The 18,080-nt window shown below is 29.2% G+C and overlaps 2 protein-coding genes across 6 annotated transcripts in view; both read right to left on the reverse strand.

Moving 5' to 3' along the window:
• The window catches only part of LOC100200897 (uncharacterized), a 100,246-nt gene that overhangs the window by 52,785 nt on the left and 29,381 nt on the right, over positions 1–18,080 (reverse strand). For 2 of the 5 annotated variants that reach the window (XM_065793029.1, XM_065793019.1), the window contains exon 1: positions 5,623–6,009. The exons of 2 other annotated variants lie outside the window; for them this stretch is intronic. In XM_065793029.1, coding sequence (XP_065649101.1) covers positions 5,623–5,692 — 70 coding nt within the window. In that variant the 5' untranslated portion in view covers positions 5,693–6,009. Of the gene's footprint in view, positions 1–5,622; positions 6,010–18,080 lie in introns of those variants that run through there. One more of the 5 variants, XM_065793020.1, reaches the window with a different exon arrangement.
• The window catches only part of LOC100214080 (tRNA (34-2'-O)-methyltransferase regulator WDR6), a 42,642-nt gene continuing 30,876 nt past the window's right edge, over positions 6,315–18,080 (reverse strand). Inside the window, exons 21-22 of the mRNA XM_065793034.1 lie at positions 16,520–16,670; positions 6,315–6,925 (exon numbers count right to left, since the gene is read on the reverse strand). Coding sequence (XP_065649106.1) covers positions 6,841–6,925; positions 16,520–16,670 — 236 coding nt within the window. The 3' untranslated portion in view covers positions 6,315–6,840. The remainder of the gene's footprint in view (positions 6,926–16,519; positions 16,671–18,080) is intronic.

Here is an 18,080-nt window from a genome sequence, read left to right on the forward strand (position 1 = left end):
GTTTCGTACGCGAAAAGAAAACGACATCAAGACTGTAATAGTGTAACCCTAACCCTAACCCTAAACGCTTAATCTTTATACGTTGACGCAAATAGATACGTTTATAATAATTTAAAAATATAGTATTTTGAAGGTTCGCCGATAATATTTAAGTATAAACATTAAAAAAATGACGCAACGACAAACAACTTTTTCATAAACTTCATATTAAATGAATGGAATTATGATATACAACTAATGAAACTTTAAACTTTAGTAATTTAGAAAACATTTTTTTTGATTTTATAAAAATCAAAAAAAGTTTTAGTTGTCTTTTTAATCAAATGTCGTGTTATGTTTTTGAAGCAAAAAAAGAAGCTTAAACATATGCTTTTAAAATAAAGTGGTTCTATTTAATTACCGAGTTTTAATAAACCTTTTTCTGAGTAATTACAATTACTAATGGTTAAAACTATGCAGCATATCCCTAGAATAATTCTTTCATCTGTTTTATACTTCCATGGTTATAAATAATGAATTTTTAAAACAAGTGCGGTTGTAAAATTTTTTCCCGCTTTTCATATATAATAAAATGTGAATAATATACTTTTTAATTTTTATAAATTTTTAATCATCTTTGGGTCCTGTAATAATGGGTAGTTTTACATAAAAGCCATATAATTAGATGAACTTATGTAAATAAAACATTTATAAGAGAACGTTGCAACTTATTTGTGTTTACGCAAAAATATTTTTTTTGTTAGATATTTTTGTTTTTAAGTTAGAAAATAAAAATTTTTTTTTAGCTTGAAAACTTTAATTAATGCAGAAAAAATAAATAAACTGCTAGAAAGTTTTAGTTTTGTTTACGTTTACTTATTTTTAATGACGTATTTCTTTGTAATTCTGCAAAATATGGCTTTTTAAAGCGGTTTATTTATGTTGATTTTTCTTATAAGATAGCTTTTTATTATTGAGTTAACTCTTATTTTCTTATAAACTATCTACTCTAGCTTAAAGCAACTTAATACCAAAAATTACTGGTACCTAGTCCCTATTCACCTTACTACCCTTATTCATCCCATTTTACCGTAACAGTTGACAAATATCCAAAATGCTAAAAACTGGCCTTTTCATTTTTGGATTATTTATGAAACATATAAAATATGTAAAACACACTTTATTTACTAATTTTTATATAAACTAAGCAACTATTGCATGGTGCAGCTCTAATGTAAGTAAAGTTAAAAAATTGCTTGGTAGACAAAAACACGCTGTCAGAATTATTAGGTAACCAAAAAAGTTCGTGCGGTTTTTGGTAATTGAATTGTTTTTAGCATTTTTTACAACACCCACATCGCACAAGGCAAGTAGCTTTGTTGCGTAATAGAACGCGTGTGTCACGCGCAGTTGCTGAATATATAGTGTAGGCTTGTAACGAGCTTACAGGAAAGGTTTTGTGTAAAGAAAGGATGGCAACCCAACCAACGATTATTCGATCTTGCTTACTTTACGAGTTCAAACTTGGAAGGAATTCAACACAAGCGGCCAAAAACATCTGCACAGCATTTGGAGAAGGTACAGTAAGTGAACGCACAGCACAGAAGTGGCTTCAGCGATTCTCTTCGGGAGATGAGTCCATCGAAGACCTGCCGCGTTCTGGACGCCCATTGTTGGTTGATGAGGATGAACTGAAGGACGCTGTCGAGTCTGACTCCAGCCAAACTTGCCAAGAACTTGCAGTGAGGTTTGCTGTGAATGTTGAAACCATCCGCCTGCATCTGCATGCGATTGGGAAAGCGTGGAAGCTGAGTCGGTGGGTTCCGCACAAATTGTCGATCGACAACAAGAAGCAACGGCTTACGATCTGCACATCACTCTTATCACGCCACAATGTTGAGCCTTTTCTTGATCGTTTATTGACATGCGACGAAAAATGGATTGTGTACAACAATACCAAGCGTTGCTACCATTGGTTGTCCCCCGATGAACTCATCCCAAAGACACCCAAGCCCAATCTCCACAAGCGGAAGGTTTTGCTCTGCATTTGGTGGACTACAGCTGGTGTGGTGCATTACGAGCTGCTCCCAACAGGCCAAACCATTACTGGACTGGTCTACTCAGCACAGCTGCAACGAGTTCACGACCTGTTGCTTGTAAAGCAGCCTGCACTGGTCACAGGAGAGGAGTTCTGCTTCTCCACGGCAACGCGAGACCGCACACCGCTCGCGTGACTCAGAACAAGCTCCAAAGCCTTGGTTGGGAGAGTTCGCCTCATCCACCATACTCGCCAGACCTCTCCCCTACTGATTTCCATTTTTTTCTTTCCCTGGGAAATCATTTAAAAGGACAGCAGTTCCGAGACCAGGACGCGGTTGAAATGGAGTTGAAAACTTTTATAGACTCAAAAGACCGAGAATTTTTTAGAAGTGGAATAAATAAGCTTGTTTTACGTTGGGAAAAGGTTTTAGATGCTAATGGTGACTATTTTGATGAATAAATGTACTTACTTTTGTCGTTTTGTGTGTTTTTATTATATACGGAAAAACCGCACGAACTTTTTTGGTTACCTGATATTTCAGGTGCAGGTCGATTCACACATTCTAAAGAACTATTTAAAAATCATCACATAATTAATGTTTCTCAGTTAAACCTTTATCAAATTCTTATATTTATGTACAAACTTCATTATAAAGTAACTCCTATAATATTTAATACACTTTTCAATAAAATTAATTACGTGTACCCTACAATATTTTCAAATTACAATTATGAGCAACCTAAAATCCACTATTTGGTTACTAAATTTTCTATTGTCATCTGAGGTCCTAAACTATGGAACACTTTATTAAATAACCAGCTGAAAAATTGTTCTTTACTTTCTCCATTCAAACAAAAACTTCTTAACGATGTTAATGAATTAAATTCTTTTTAAGATGCATTAAATTCTTTTTTTCTTTTCTTTTTTTTAATTTTTAATTTTTTTGAACAACTATCTTATTAACTAGTCTTAAATTTATATTTTCTGTAAATTATCCTATTAAGTTATTTTTAGTTTTTAGGTGTAACAATTTTATTTTATTTTAACAATTTTTTTTTTTTTAATTATAGATTAGTAACTGATCTTGACATACTTGTAAAATTTGTATTTACTTTTTATATGATACAAAGTAACTTTATGTTTACATTTTTATATGAAACTGCTGATGAAAGCAGTCGGGGCGTAGTGATAAGGCGAATACTGTCTTTTTTTAGCCCTGCTCATGTAGATTTTACTTATTTGTTATTTTTCTTATTTAGGTGCCCCAAGAAGACCTAACGGTCTTGTCACAGAGCACTGCGGAAGTGAATTTAACGAGGAAGTTCACGCCTCCTTCCTTACCGTGACGCGAATATATGTCCAAAGCTCGTTTCGAACCTGGATCTCTTGCTTAAATAGCAAGTGCTCTTCTTGCTTTTAGAGCAAGAAATAATCATATAAAACATATAACATATATAATCATATAACATATATATATATATATATATATATATATATATATATATATATATATATATATATATATATATATATAACATATAATCATATAAAAATTATATTATTAGATTATATATAACATATTTAATCATATAAAAAGCTCGTTTCGAACCTAGATCTCTTGCTGGATAGAGCAACAAATAATCATAAAAAACATGATTTCATTAACTTTTAAGCAATTTACTATACGCAAAATGATATCTGATTTATACTTTAAAAAAAGGTCTTGCAGTTTTACCATTATTAAATGTTCCAAATTCGCCAGGTCTAGTGACATCCACTACTAATCCAATCTTCTCCATTAACCCTCTCTGAACCAATACATTTTTATCATCAGTTTATTTACTTCTCCCTTAACTTGCCAAAAACCCATTCTATAAGAGATATGAATAAGAGGCACTCCGTACATCTAATTCATGCATGAAGAATAGATGTTCTAAAGAAAAGTCAGATTCACTTAATGCGTTTATTTTCGTATATAGTATTTAATTTATTTATTTCACTTGGACTTGCTCCACAAATAGAAAAACACTGCTGAATCACTGAGGCATGTTGCTACTTGTCATCCACTATGGTTATTTCTGATTGTTGTTTAATACAAATATTTTCAACTTGAGTGGGCTGAAGCTTTGATTTTATGATATGGTTCAGCTTCTAAACAAAAACTTCTTTGTTCTCTTTAGTGTAATCTAAATTGTATTGATCTGAATTACTGAGTTGATAAATGCTTCTCATTAATCCATAGAACTTCAGATGTAACAACAGTCTGCAGACAGTTAAAGAGGTACCTACCAAGTCAGGAATAAACTTTTTTTAACACACACATCTTCAAAATTACAACATTCAGTTTTCTATTTGTAAACAGGTTGTCCTATACTGCCATAAAATGTAACCTTGCTGATTTGTAAAAGTTTAAAATTTTGTCAACTTCTATTTCTTCTTTATTGTTTGGTTTAATACATCTTGAAATCCTACCTCAGCTGAGTAGCCCTCTGCTTGTTTTCCAGAGACAAGGATGCAGCATTCCTTTGTCTCTCAAACTTAATTAAATGAAAGATAAATTTTGCTGGATTCTTTTTCCTTATCAAAGCTGTACTAATTACAAATTGTAGAAAATATTTAAATAGCATAAATAATTTTGTAAACTCAATTTTTTGTTAAATTCGGTAATTATAATCAACCTTTAATAACATGCAGCAACCCGGCGCGGGAAGTAAACAATTTTAATTGTTAATTGCTAGTTAAAGTATTAAAGTTTTTAAGTTAATTTTATCCCACCGTGACACTAAAAACGCTGAAATCCAGTACCGCAATTTTTTCATGAAAAATCGTAAAAAATGTCTTTAAAATGTAAAAAAACCAACTAAAAAAAAAAAAAAAAAAAAAAGTTTTCTTTGAAATAATTATAAAATCATAGATAAATATGCAGAAGTATTTTGAAATTCCGCAAGGATAGATTATTTCTAAATGTCACAGCTGTGTTCTCAATATTTCACGTTTTTCACAAATAATTTAACAATCATTTGACTTTGAGGCGCCCTAAAGGGTATAAAAAATTGATCAAATGCATTATAAAATAAACACTCTTTGCCATTTATGTATGCATGTTGATTGTAAATAATAGAAAAAGTCAATATACAAGCTTACTTTTTAAACTTTTCCCTAAACTTTGGCCTGCAGTGCGTTGTACAAACAAATGCAACGCTTTGCGCACCCAGAAAATTTTTTTTTAACTCTACTTATATATTCTTCCTTAAACTCAAAACGATTTCAAAAAATTTGTTCTTATATTGATTTAAATTAAACTCAGTCATTCTTTTTAATTTAAATGAGTATTTAGATTGTAATAAATTCCATAATACAAACGTTGGCTAATTACAACGATAAATATTATTATATATAAATATATCTAATAATATTTATCTTATAATATTAATATTTTAATCAAAATATTATATTTAGAATATTACAGATGAAATTAATAATTATACAAATATTTTTAGCATGAGTGTTTGCTTCAACTAATTTTAATTTTTTCTTCGATAACACTCATCACTATTTTGCATGTAAAAATATTTGCAACTTTGTGTAAACAAGTCACTAACCTGGAAAAGATTTAGACAAATCATCATCACTTTCCTCGTCACGTTGAAAAACTATTTTAATATCAGCCATTTACCTCATCATACTTTAAAAACTTATTTTCAAATCACTTCGACAGAAATGCCTTCAGTTCTTACTTTTGTAGCGACCTTTTATGTTAATAAAAAGAAAATACATTGTTGTTTTTATACGTAATTTTCTCTTTTCCCAATTTCTTCTCAATAACTTGCGACTATCAAACAAAAATATATCAAAATATAGCTTAAAAACATGAAAAGTATTAATAATTAATTTCAAAATAATCTTCATTGATTTAAAGCATTCATTCCATTGATCATTTTTGCGACTTACTTTAAGATTCGTTGTTTCCAACTTATCAATACGCAACCGATTTTGGGAGATATAGAAATGGCACTTATTTTAACCGCGGACGAATCTTTGATAAGTTTCAACATTTATAAATTCTCGTAAAAAGAACTGATTTACGCTAATTCCTCTTAAAAAAATCCTGCGCAAACGCTTATCTATTGAAGCCCTTTGAATGAGCGTCAATATTCTCAAAGAAAAAAACAAAAAACAACAAAAAAACAAACTTAGTTTGCAAAAAAATTCCCTGAATTCATCCAGCAAACTAATGCGAACGTAACAACGCTTTTATTTTTACAAGCAGTAACGGTATTAATAATAATTATTATTAATTTATCAATATATATTTACTAATTAGCACATAGTTGACAAAGCATTCATATTAGTAACTATAGCAACAAGCCGTAGTTCTTCGTGTACTAAGTTATGTTACTTGACTTAAACGTTATTTCATAAATACATATTTATCTTTTTTTATTTTTTAAACGTTCAAATAGTTCTAAAAAATTTTTATTTTTTTTTATAAACAATTCTCCCATAAATTTTCAAAAGTCTTGATATTATCTCGATACAGCATTAACGATATTTTAGCAAAGCGATTAACTGAATAAAATTGTTTCCACAAATTGTAATTAATTCATTGAAAAACCCAGATGAAAAATAGATAAAAACACTCAATACACGTAGCTCATTTATTATGCATGGCTTCAATGATGCATAAAGTCAACAGTTTAGACAGTAACCAATAAAATTTACGTACGTTCAGTAAAATGTTTCCAATTCGTAACATTAACCAATTGAAGAAATAAATAAACCATTAAAATTACAAAAAAAAAACAAAAAAAAACCATCTTCTACTTGATACAATTAACAAGTTCCAAAATATCAAAGGATAATATTTCAACGCCCATTCCACCAATAGCCAAATACACTATTCCACTAAACATTTTAAAATAAGATAATTTTAAATATAATATATACATAGATACGTGTGTGTATGGAATTCAATAAATACGGCTGCGTAAAATCTTTTTTGAAAAAATATATATTTAATTTGCTTTAATATATATTAATCAATATTTCGCTGACCTATTGTGATCAGCGTCATCAGATATAATATATATAAATGTTTATATAAGGTATAGTTGACATGAAAATAGATCAGCGAAATATCGTTTTAATATATATTAAAATTAAATCAATATGTATATTTTCAAAAAAGTTTTTATACATTCGTATTGATTGAATTCTACACATATTTTATGGTATAACGAGACAATGATTTTCAAAGATAATATATATATATATATATATATATATATATATATATATATATATATATATATATATATATAATTATTTAATATGTATATATATATAATTATTAAAAAATATTGGCCGTCATATATATAAATATATATATAAATATATATAAATATATATAAATATATATATATATATATATATATATATATATATATATATATATATATATATATATATATATATATATATATATATATATATATATATATATACGTATACATACGGGCAAAATTATGCCAAAACTATGTTTTGACGCAATAAATATGCCAAAACCAATGAAGTAAAAATATAACAGGATGCGTGACTTGCAGCTTTTTGCGTATAACTATTCTAACTAACCTATTCTTTTGTTATTTCCTATTTCTTTTGTATGACATGATAAACTTTTTCAACTGATTTTATTGTATTTTTGTAATTATATTATTATTAGTTTGTACAAGAATAATTTATTTAATATAAATATATATATATATATATATATATATATATATATATATATATATATATATATATATATATATATATATATATATATATATATATATATATATATATATATATAAATGACTAATATATTTTAAATTTTGAAAAATTTTATTTTATTTGAGACCAGGCATGAGCTAAATTTGAAATATCAATGATATCGGGGATCCGTTAAATGTTTAAGGTTCTTGAGGCACCTATAATGATTAATAAAGCATATTTCAAATCATGAAAATTTACAAAATTAAAATCATAACAGTAGGAAACCTAAAATAAAACAGTAGAAGTATTAGTATAGGAATAAAAGGTAGATTTAAAAATATTCAATTAAAAGTAGGCATGAATCAAAACCTGTAAAATTTTAAAGCATTTTAACAAAAAGGCGCTTTTTAACCAAGTTGGAGACCTGTTTTTGTTCCTTGAATAAGTTCCAGGCAATATTTTTGACGTTTTGAGTCTAATGGTTAAAAATCTAGCAGCAATTTTTATCAATCGAACATTAAAAATGATCAACAAGTTCTCTAAAAATAATGCGACTACATCTAAATCAGTCGATTTATGTACGGATTGATGCACTTATTCTATGAAACTTTGAAAAATAAAAATAAATAATAAACATAACTATAAATAAACAACAATTATATTTAAAAAACATAAAACTACTTAGAAATCAAAACTAAATAAAATTACTACATTAAAATTAAAAAGAAAATTTCCCAAATTAAGATTTGAACCTTCAACCCTGTCGGCCGCGCCTCAAAAAATGACATTTTTCACATCCACAGAAGTACGCGAATATTATATTAATCAAAAAATTAAAGTTTTTGAATGTTTTTTTGCGTACAAATACGATTTTTATAATATAAACATTATTTGTGCGCACGTACAAATAATGACATCCTAATAGTAATGTACAATTCACAAAGTAAAATAAAATAATAAATAATATACAATTATTAATATGCCTTGTAATAACTTATATAATTGATAATAGTATTACACATTAATTATAAGTGTATTATTAGTATTGTTAGTATGAGAAATATACTGTCGTTAGTATTATACTAATACAAAAACAAGGCGTGTCGTTTCACAAGTATGATGAAACAATTATACTTATTATAAGTGTTTCATCATACCTGTGAAACGACACGCCTTGTTTTTGTTTTTGGCGATTTGTGCATCCATATGCACAGCACGAAATAACTCTGCAATTTTTCAAAAAGAAGCAGTTGCTCTTAAAAATTTAACAGTTAAAACCTTTTTGAAAACTTAAGCCCAGTTAAAAAGAGTCATATATCCCTATGTAACGCTTTCAGAAATTAGGATTTTTGCCGTACCGCAAGGTGGCGGAGGCTGGCTTCACTTTTTAACTAAAGTCACGCATCTATTTATATTTATACGTCATTGGCCAAAACTGTTTTGACGCAATTTTTTAAATTCAGGCAAAAAAAAAAGCTGTACAGCCGCCAACGTCATTAGTAAAAATTTTATTTAAAACTTTTAAGGTCAACTTCTATTCACCGGTTTTTCTACGGGAACAGGAAAGAAAAAATAATCACGTGAGCATGCGTAGTATAAACTTTAGTGTATTCAAATCCAAAACTACGTATTCTCACATGATTATTTTTTCCTTTCCTTTTTGGATTAGTGGAAACTGACCTAACGTTTAAAACTATTGTAAAATTTAGCTGATGATGCTGGTATCTATAATCCAGCAAAAATTTAAAAAATAAAAATTATTGGTATTGAGAGAAGCCGTATTTTCCGATGTTTTAAATAAAAATATATAAAATCTCACACAAGATACAAGTCATACACACACACACACACACACACACACACACACACACACACACACACACACACACACACACACACACACACACACACACACACACACACATATATATATGCAGTAGATGCTTTATAGGCTAGAGGTTTTTCAACTGTTACTCAGAAATATTTCGAAAAAGATTAGAATCGTAAATATCTCCTAAAAAAAAATACACCATTGTTATGGTGTCCCGAAATCTTTTACATATTTAATGTAGAGGAAATTATTGCACTTCTTCGTAGGTACCCGTAGATAAACTTAGAGTGATTTGCCTCATAAAATTAATATAGTATCATCTTTTGTAAAGATAAATACTTTTTCAAAAGTAGAACTTAAGTCCTAACGCATTTATATTAAAAAAAACAATTCAACGTTCTCCTACCACTTCCCTCTCCATTAACTTAATCAACCACACAAATTTTGACTTTCAAGTTTAAATCTTTTTTTCTCTCTCTACTGAATCATTAATAAACTGGTTTTGAAATTAGTCATTTGCTCCTAGATGAATTTTAAATATTTTTTTAGCATTTTAAAATTATAAATATTTGTTAATTGGTTAATTATTTCATTATTATAAAATTTTCTTCTTTTTATGTAATCAATAAATGATTTAGTTTGTCTTTATAAAACGTTTTACTACATTTTTATTCAAAGTCATTAACAATTTTTTCTTTAGTAAAAGTTTTAAATAGGTATTGGGGGCCATCCATAAAGGACGTCATCCAAATAGGGGGGAGGGGGTCCAGATTAAAAGAACAAAAAATGACAAGGGGGAGGGGGTGGGGTCATCAGAAAAGGACGTCACTTTATATAATTTTTTATATGTAAACATGTGTTTTTATGAAGTTAACGTGAGGGAATGGTATGCTTTTATTTATCGTAATCTAAGAAAGAAATTTGTGTTGATATTTAAATTTTATTTTTGTATATATAAATATATTGAATATATTACCATTAGTTATATATTGCTCAACCCTTGGTAGTTTATCGTATCATATATATCATTAGTTGATCGCTACGTGTTATCGCGCTAATTCTTTTTGCGAAATTTATCCCCAAGGACTTAGCGTTGATATCATTTATGATTTTTAAATAGAGTTTTATAAATATTTGTCCGAAGGGAATTGCTTGTGTAGCATTTAATAATGATTGTCTAAAGCGAATATTACAAATAATTGTCCAAAGGAATTGGACAATCATTTGTCTGTATATTAAAAGATGGATAAAAATAGTCTTCTAAATTCGCTTATAAAATCTTACAATAATGCTCATCCGTTTGAGAAAAAAGCCGATAGTCAAAAAAAAGTCCATAAAATATGGAATGAGATCAAGGAAAAGCAAGATTTGGAGGTTCAAGTAAAGACTTTAATCAAAAAGCATACCTCAATGGTCTTGAAACAAAAAGGTTCTTTAATGTCATTTTGGACCCATCAAACAACCAAGACACCTGTTCCTTCCCATGCCAGTTCTTCCTCTTTAGAGTTCCAGCTTTTTTCAGATCAATTTATTGAGCCAATAGATGTCGTTGATACCACTTCAGATGCCTCTCGACACGACATCTTGAGCACAGTTCAAACTGAGACAAAGAAAGCCAAGACTCATGCTCAAGACACAATCAAAGCAGAGATCATTGTTTTGAATCAAGAAATAGTTGCTATGAAGAGCAGAAAAAGACAAGGCTTATGGACCGATGCTGAAGAAGAAACCTTTAAAATGAAGAAGGCCAATGTCCATGAGCTTACGAGTAATCTAAACAAGTTGATTGGCAATATGAAGTCAAAACAAAAATCAAGGGCTGAAAAGAAAACTGTCATGAATCAGGTAATATTTATTGCATCATATAATAATAAGTTACAATAATAATATTGTAGAAAATGAACATTAACTTATTTGTATAGTTCTTTCGGTACTATAGGTGTTCGCTAACCACCCGGAAGTGAAAAAAGCTCTCAAAGTACATGACGGAATCGATCGCCCTACTATTGAAGTAGAACAATCTGAAATATTGCGTGTCATCATTCAACTTGCTAAACATGGATCTGCTGCCTATGAGAAAAGACGATCTGAAGTGTATAGGGTGAGAGTACAACTTTAGATAATAAATAGTTCTAATGGACTATATTAGGTCTCAATATAACTTTTCAGCCTCTGAACTTATTCACTGATTATTTTTTAATTACTTTTAAAGAGCCTCAAATCGTTGAATGAGCTTGGTGTCGAGCTCAAAAAGAGAGGTTACAATCTTAGCAGAAGTGCTTTATATACTCGTTTGCTGCCAAAACAGAGCAATTCGCTTAAAGGAAAGAGACACGCCTACACAGTTCCAGTTAAGTTAATGCGGGCTCAAAATGACCTCCATTCAAGTCACGTGGATGGTCCATTTTGTACAGCAACTATAAAGAATGTGGAAGAAGTTTGCTCTTTTTTGGGCCCCAAGGATGTGTGCTTTATAAGTCAAGACAATAAAGCTCGGATCCCTATTGGAATCACTGCTGCCAACAAACAAACTCCTATATTGATGCATATAGAATATAGAGTTTCTCTACCTGATCATGATTGGGTTATCGCTGCAAAGCACAAACTCATCCCATCCGTCTACCCAGGTATTGCAATCAAACCAGATAGGCTTGGAAAATCTGATGCAGTTTCCTTTTCCGGTTCCGCTTATATTGCTATTCGATCTGGAAAGCATTCAGCATTGACAACGTATGCTCATGGATTGGACTTTGAACAACATTCTGCCAGAGTTTGATTCTATCACAAAAGATCCTTTGACCAAGTTGGTCAAGCCAGTGGTTGTCTTCAGTGTTGATGGTGGACCAGATGAAATTCCACGATACGCTTAAGTCCAAACTGGTATAGCTTTCTTTTTCAAATTTTTTATTGCAATCTATCAATACAGCTATGTTTCTTCTAATTTAAACATCCATTTTGTTTACAGCAGTTCATCATTTCCTTACAAATGATTTGGATGCCTTATTCATCATGACGAATGCGCCAGGACAGAGTGCTTTTAATCGAGCCGAGAGAAGGATGGCTCCACTGAGTAAAGAGTTGGTGGGATTGATCCTACCTCATGATCATTATGGACCTCATCTAGACTCTCAAGGTATTCAAATTCATTTTTAATATCAACTGTTTATCAAAAAACAATATATATACAAGACTTAAGGAGTTAATTATCTGCATTGCAACTTATATTTAAGGCATGATCTTCTTTTGGAGAAACACAACTTTGAATCTGCTGGAAAGAGCAGTGCCTTGGTCTTTTCAGGTCTGATGATTGACCAGTTTCCAACAGTGGCCGAGTATATCGATCCAGACAAAAAGACAGAGTTTGATGTCCATCATCTCTTATCAAAGGATCAGGACTGGTTTGCCTCTCCTGTGTGCACCAGCCAATATTTCCCTCAAATTGTGAAATGTGAAGATCCTGGATGTTGCACTTTGAAAAGGAGCTCTTACTTCCATGTTATTCCTGGTCGATTTCTGCCTCCACCTATTCCAATCAGCCAGTCAGAAGATGGCTTGAAAGCTGTATCCATTTCAGACGTTGCCAGCAAGAATTGTTTTCCTTCTGTATTTTTTCTTATCGCTTCCAATATTCAGATCACCATTCCTCAATCATTGAAATCATTCAAACCTCCTCCTTACGATCTGTTTTGTCCCTCTGTGCAATCAAGTTTGTCTCAGAAAATCTGCAAGCACTGTAACTTGTACTTTGCTTCCCAAGTCATGCTCATAAAGCATGTCAACTTCGCTCATTCCAATGTTATGAGCTTTTTTTTTAGCTTTAAAAAAAAAATATGGCGTAAAATATTAAATTAAATTACAGCATAGCAATCAATAAGTGTTTTTTGTTTATTTAAAAAAAAAAAGAAGTAATTAATAAGTGAAAATTCTTTATATTTAACATTGAAAAGAACTCTTCGATTGGGTTCAATTCAGGGGAGTATGGTACTAAAAACTTGTGAGTAATATTTTTTTCTCTTAGTAGTTGAAGAACTGCAGCTGCTTAATGAAATTTTGCATTATCTATTATAAGAATTTTATTTGGATTTACTGCAAAGAATGGTACTAGTTTGTTGTTGATGAAATCAATAAATAATTGTGTATTGTATGCGCTGCTTTTGTATTGGAAACATTCAACTCCTAAATTGGAAATTAAGCACATGAGGCTAATATTCTGTCCTTTATTTGCAGGTGCTGTCAAGTATGTTTTTGTATCTTTTGGAGAATAGCCATATGAGCGCACTGTATGTTAATTGAATCTGGCTTCGTCTAAAAAAACCAAATTTGAATCAGCAATTCTAGCAACTTTCGCTGCAAAAATTGATCTCTGATTTATTCTTTCCATGGTGTTTCTTTCTTGAGGAATGATTGCTAATCTTTTTTGTGTCAAATTTAATTTCTTTAATTAATGGGAAACAAATGAGATCGAAACTTTTTATCATGTCGTTCTAAAATTTGCATTTGTATTTCTTTTTGAATTACAGCATTGTTATAGACCACGAAATTAAATATTGTCTGTTCAATGTCTATATTTATAGAATTTTTGATTTTACATTTCTTTTTACTGTAAATGACGTGAAGGGTATATTATTATCACTATTTTTTATAACACGACTAACAGCATTTCGAGTAAAATTACAAGCGTTGGATATTTCCTTGATTGAATATCTTTCACAATTTCTCATTGAAATAATCATATTTTTAGTTTCTTTTGTAATTGTTTTCCGTACTTTTCTTTCCATTGATATTTAAAATATAAGGGTTAAAATTAATTTTGTAAATGCACTTAAAACTTTGCAAACGTGCACTTACAACTTTGCAAAACCCTGTAATCTTAATAGCTCAGAACATTATCAAACATAAAATAATGCTAAGGTTAAAACTTTTACAAAATAAACTGTATAAAAACTGTTAGGAAGGCAATACAAAGATGATATGCTAAGATAAAAACTTGTTAGGAAGGCAAAGATGATGTCTATAATACAAAGATGATATCTATGAAAATACTGCATTGATTAGTTTTTTGTTATTGTTTCAACAGTTTTTTTGTGCATCATACTTGATAACTAACTTAAAATTTATAATTTAAAATTTATATTGGCATCAATAAAACTATTAGGTTATTTTTATAACTTTCTTAAGTTAATAGAAAAAAATATTTCTCAAAAGACTCTCCAACAACATTAATATTTTAATACATAAATTAACAGTACATAAAAACTTTTAAAAAGGGAAACAGTGCATAAATTTTTAAAAGGAACAACAGTAAATGTCTAATAGTTGGAGACTATAATAATTCATAAAATTTTAAAAATAAAAAAAATAATTTTTGTTGACATCTTTCTTTGTATTTACTTTCTAATGGTTTCTAATAAGTTTTAATTTGTAACAATTTTATTTTACTATGCACGATGATGGTATGCAGAAATAGGTTTACAAACTTTAATAAATCCTTTGAAATCACATTTAATGGAGAATTCAAAAGGTGATACTGTATTAAACTAAACCTTATGAGTTAGTAATGGTATATAGGTGGCGATGTAAAAAGCAAAAATATAATGTGAAACATCTGACAAAAATCTATTTACCGTTTGGATTTTTTCTTTTTATTGTACAAAAGACAATAATATAATTGGGCAAAGTCCAAGACCTTTGTCAGTCTGTTTTGTACACCACTGTATTTAAAAAATCTCAAACTTTATTTAGTGAAGTGGGAAAATTAGATTCAGATCTCTTCAATAACAAGTTTTATTGAAACCATAACAAATTACAAAACATATTGTCTCAGTCTAATAGCAGCTCTGGTTCTTTAAATACTAAAATCATTAAAAAACAAAATTTGTAAACTCGATCCAAATTAAGGCTTGAACGGATAGAAACTATATTCATTGTATGCTTTTATACAATATTTAAATTATATTCTACACATAATATATTAATTTTAAAAAAGTCCACATACAGCATAAAATAAGCAATATTGCAACAAGCAAAAGTTGATATAATGGATAATGTAAGATAACAAATGTGCTAAACTATTGATGTTTCAAAACCTCAGCTTATGGTAGAAATGCTACAAAAAAACATATTTATATAGACTCAGCCTCATTGTTATTAAGGAACTATTTTAATCATTTACAGTTTTTAAAAGATTCCAATTTTAATAAAAAACCTGAAGAGTTTGAGAATAAAGTCTTCAGAAATACTAGTACAACACAAGCAAAGTATCTCATCAAACCCCATTTTATCCGCCAATTTACAAAAAAAATCATTTGCTAGAAAGAAGAAATTATTTGATAGTTTCCATTTCTGCAATTGTTTGAGTATAGGAAAATTATAAAGATTTTTTTTTTCCTGTTAATTTAGTCCCTTTAAATAAAATAAAAAAGTAAAAGCTTTGTTTTGTACATTACCTATTTTTTATATCTAATGAACCTTTTTTGCTTTTTTTTATTTTCACATATAAAGGGCACTTTTTTTTGACTGAAACAGACTATGGCATGACAAATTAGTCTTGGTTAATTCAAATATCTATGCACAATTTTAGAACAATGAAGCTTATAAGCTATTTAAATATACAACATTTACAACATTTTATAAGTTATTACATAATTTAATATTCATTTCAATGTTTATTTTATTTTATTCAATTATTTTATTTAAATAAAGTTTAAATAAAGTTTTTAAATAACTTTTGCAATTGACAGTGCATGTTGCTAGTTTTTTACACATAGTGTAATAATAAACCTCTTGCCTAATAAGTAAAAACAAAAACGCACTGCATGAATATGCATATGAATGTGTATTCACTAATGTAATAAATAATTAAATTAAAAATATATAAATAAAAAAATAATTAAAACCAAAATAAAGATTACTTTTCAATCCAAATTTCTAAGCAACTGATGTCAGCAATATTAACATGCCTTTCACAAACACGTTTCAGAGAAAAATTATCAAAGTTCCAAACAAAAACTCTTTGATCTACACTAGTTGAAACAATGAACTGTTCATTAATGAACTTCACACCTTCATAAAGGAAAAAATATATATATATATATGTGTGCGTGTATATATATATACATATATATATATATATATATATATATATATATATATATATATATATATATATATATATATATATATACACACACACACACTCACACACACACACACTCACAAACACACACACAGATATATATATATATATATATATATATATACATATATACATACATATACATACATATACATACATATATATATACATATATATATATATATATATATATATATAGTAAATTTTGAAAACAAAAAAACCATACCCCCTAAATTTGGGGCAAATATATAAAAAATGAGCCTCAAAAAGTTTGAGCGCTGTTGGTAATATTTAGTATTGCTTCCTGAATTTTGAATGACTTCAAATATACAACTTGACATACTAGTCACAAGATTTTGTATAGTTTCTATAGATATTTCATTCCAAGCTTCTCTGATACAAGTTTTCAGCTCCAATGTGGATTCATATTGCTTACAATTTTCATAAACCTTTCTAGAAAGTATTCCCCACAGATTTTCAATTGGGTTAAGACCTGGACTGCATGTGGGCCATTCCATTACGTGAATATTTTTCTCTCTAAACCAAGCTTTTGTAAGCATTGAATTATGGATAGTAGCATTGTCTTGATAAAAAGTGAAACTTTCACCCATCAATTCTTCACCATGTTCAAGCAAACTAATTTCTAATAAGTCAATGTAGTCCTGTGAATTCATTTTTGTTGAAATCCATGCCAGTGGTTGTTTTCCAGCAAAGGCAAAAGCCCCCAAAACCATAACAGTTTCACCACCAAAGTTACGACTCATTCGAGTTTCTTTTTCTTTTCGAAGATCGTACCAGTTATATTGATAGCCATCAGGACTATCTAGATTGAACTTTTTTTCATCACTAAAGAGAACTTGATGCCACTCTTCCTGCAAAGACATGTGTTCTTTTGCAAATTGTAATCTAACATCTTTATGACAAACAGTAAGTTTTAGTCTTGGTTTACGCTTTTCTGAACTGTGTTTGGATCTTCATTTAAAATTTGTCTCACACATTGAACAGTTACAGGTAATTGTAAATCAACACGAATTTGAGATGTATGTGCTGAGCAGCAGCACGACGTACAATGACTTGTTTAGTACGATTGTCAATTTTACTTTTGCCACCACTTTCCTTATGAGCTCCATAATTAACACTAATCTTGAAGTAATTATTAACCACTTTTGTAGATCTTTCAATGTTATTGGAATTTCCTAATTAGATAAGTCTGCATCTTTACATGCTTTGATTACTGCTAATACTTCATTTGTTAAATACTTACCACATCCCATTTCAAATTCAGGTGACAAAAACCAAATGTTAAAAAGATTATGAGCCATGATTTCACAGTCTTT

This window comes from Hydra vulgaris, chromosome 03 (genome assembly GCF_038396675.1).
Source record: "Hydra vulgaris chromosome 03, alternate assembly HydraT2T_AEP".
Classification (NCBI taxonomy): Eukaryota; Metazoa; Cnidaria; class Hydrozoa; order Anthoathecata; family Hydridae; genus Hydra; species Hydra vulgaris.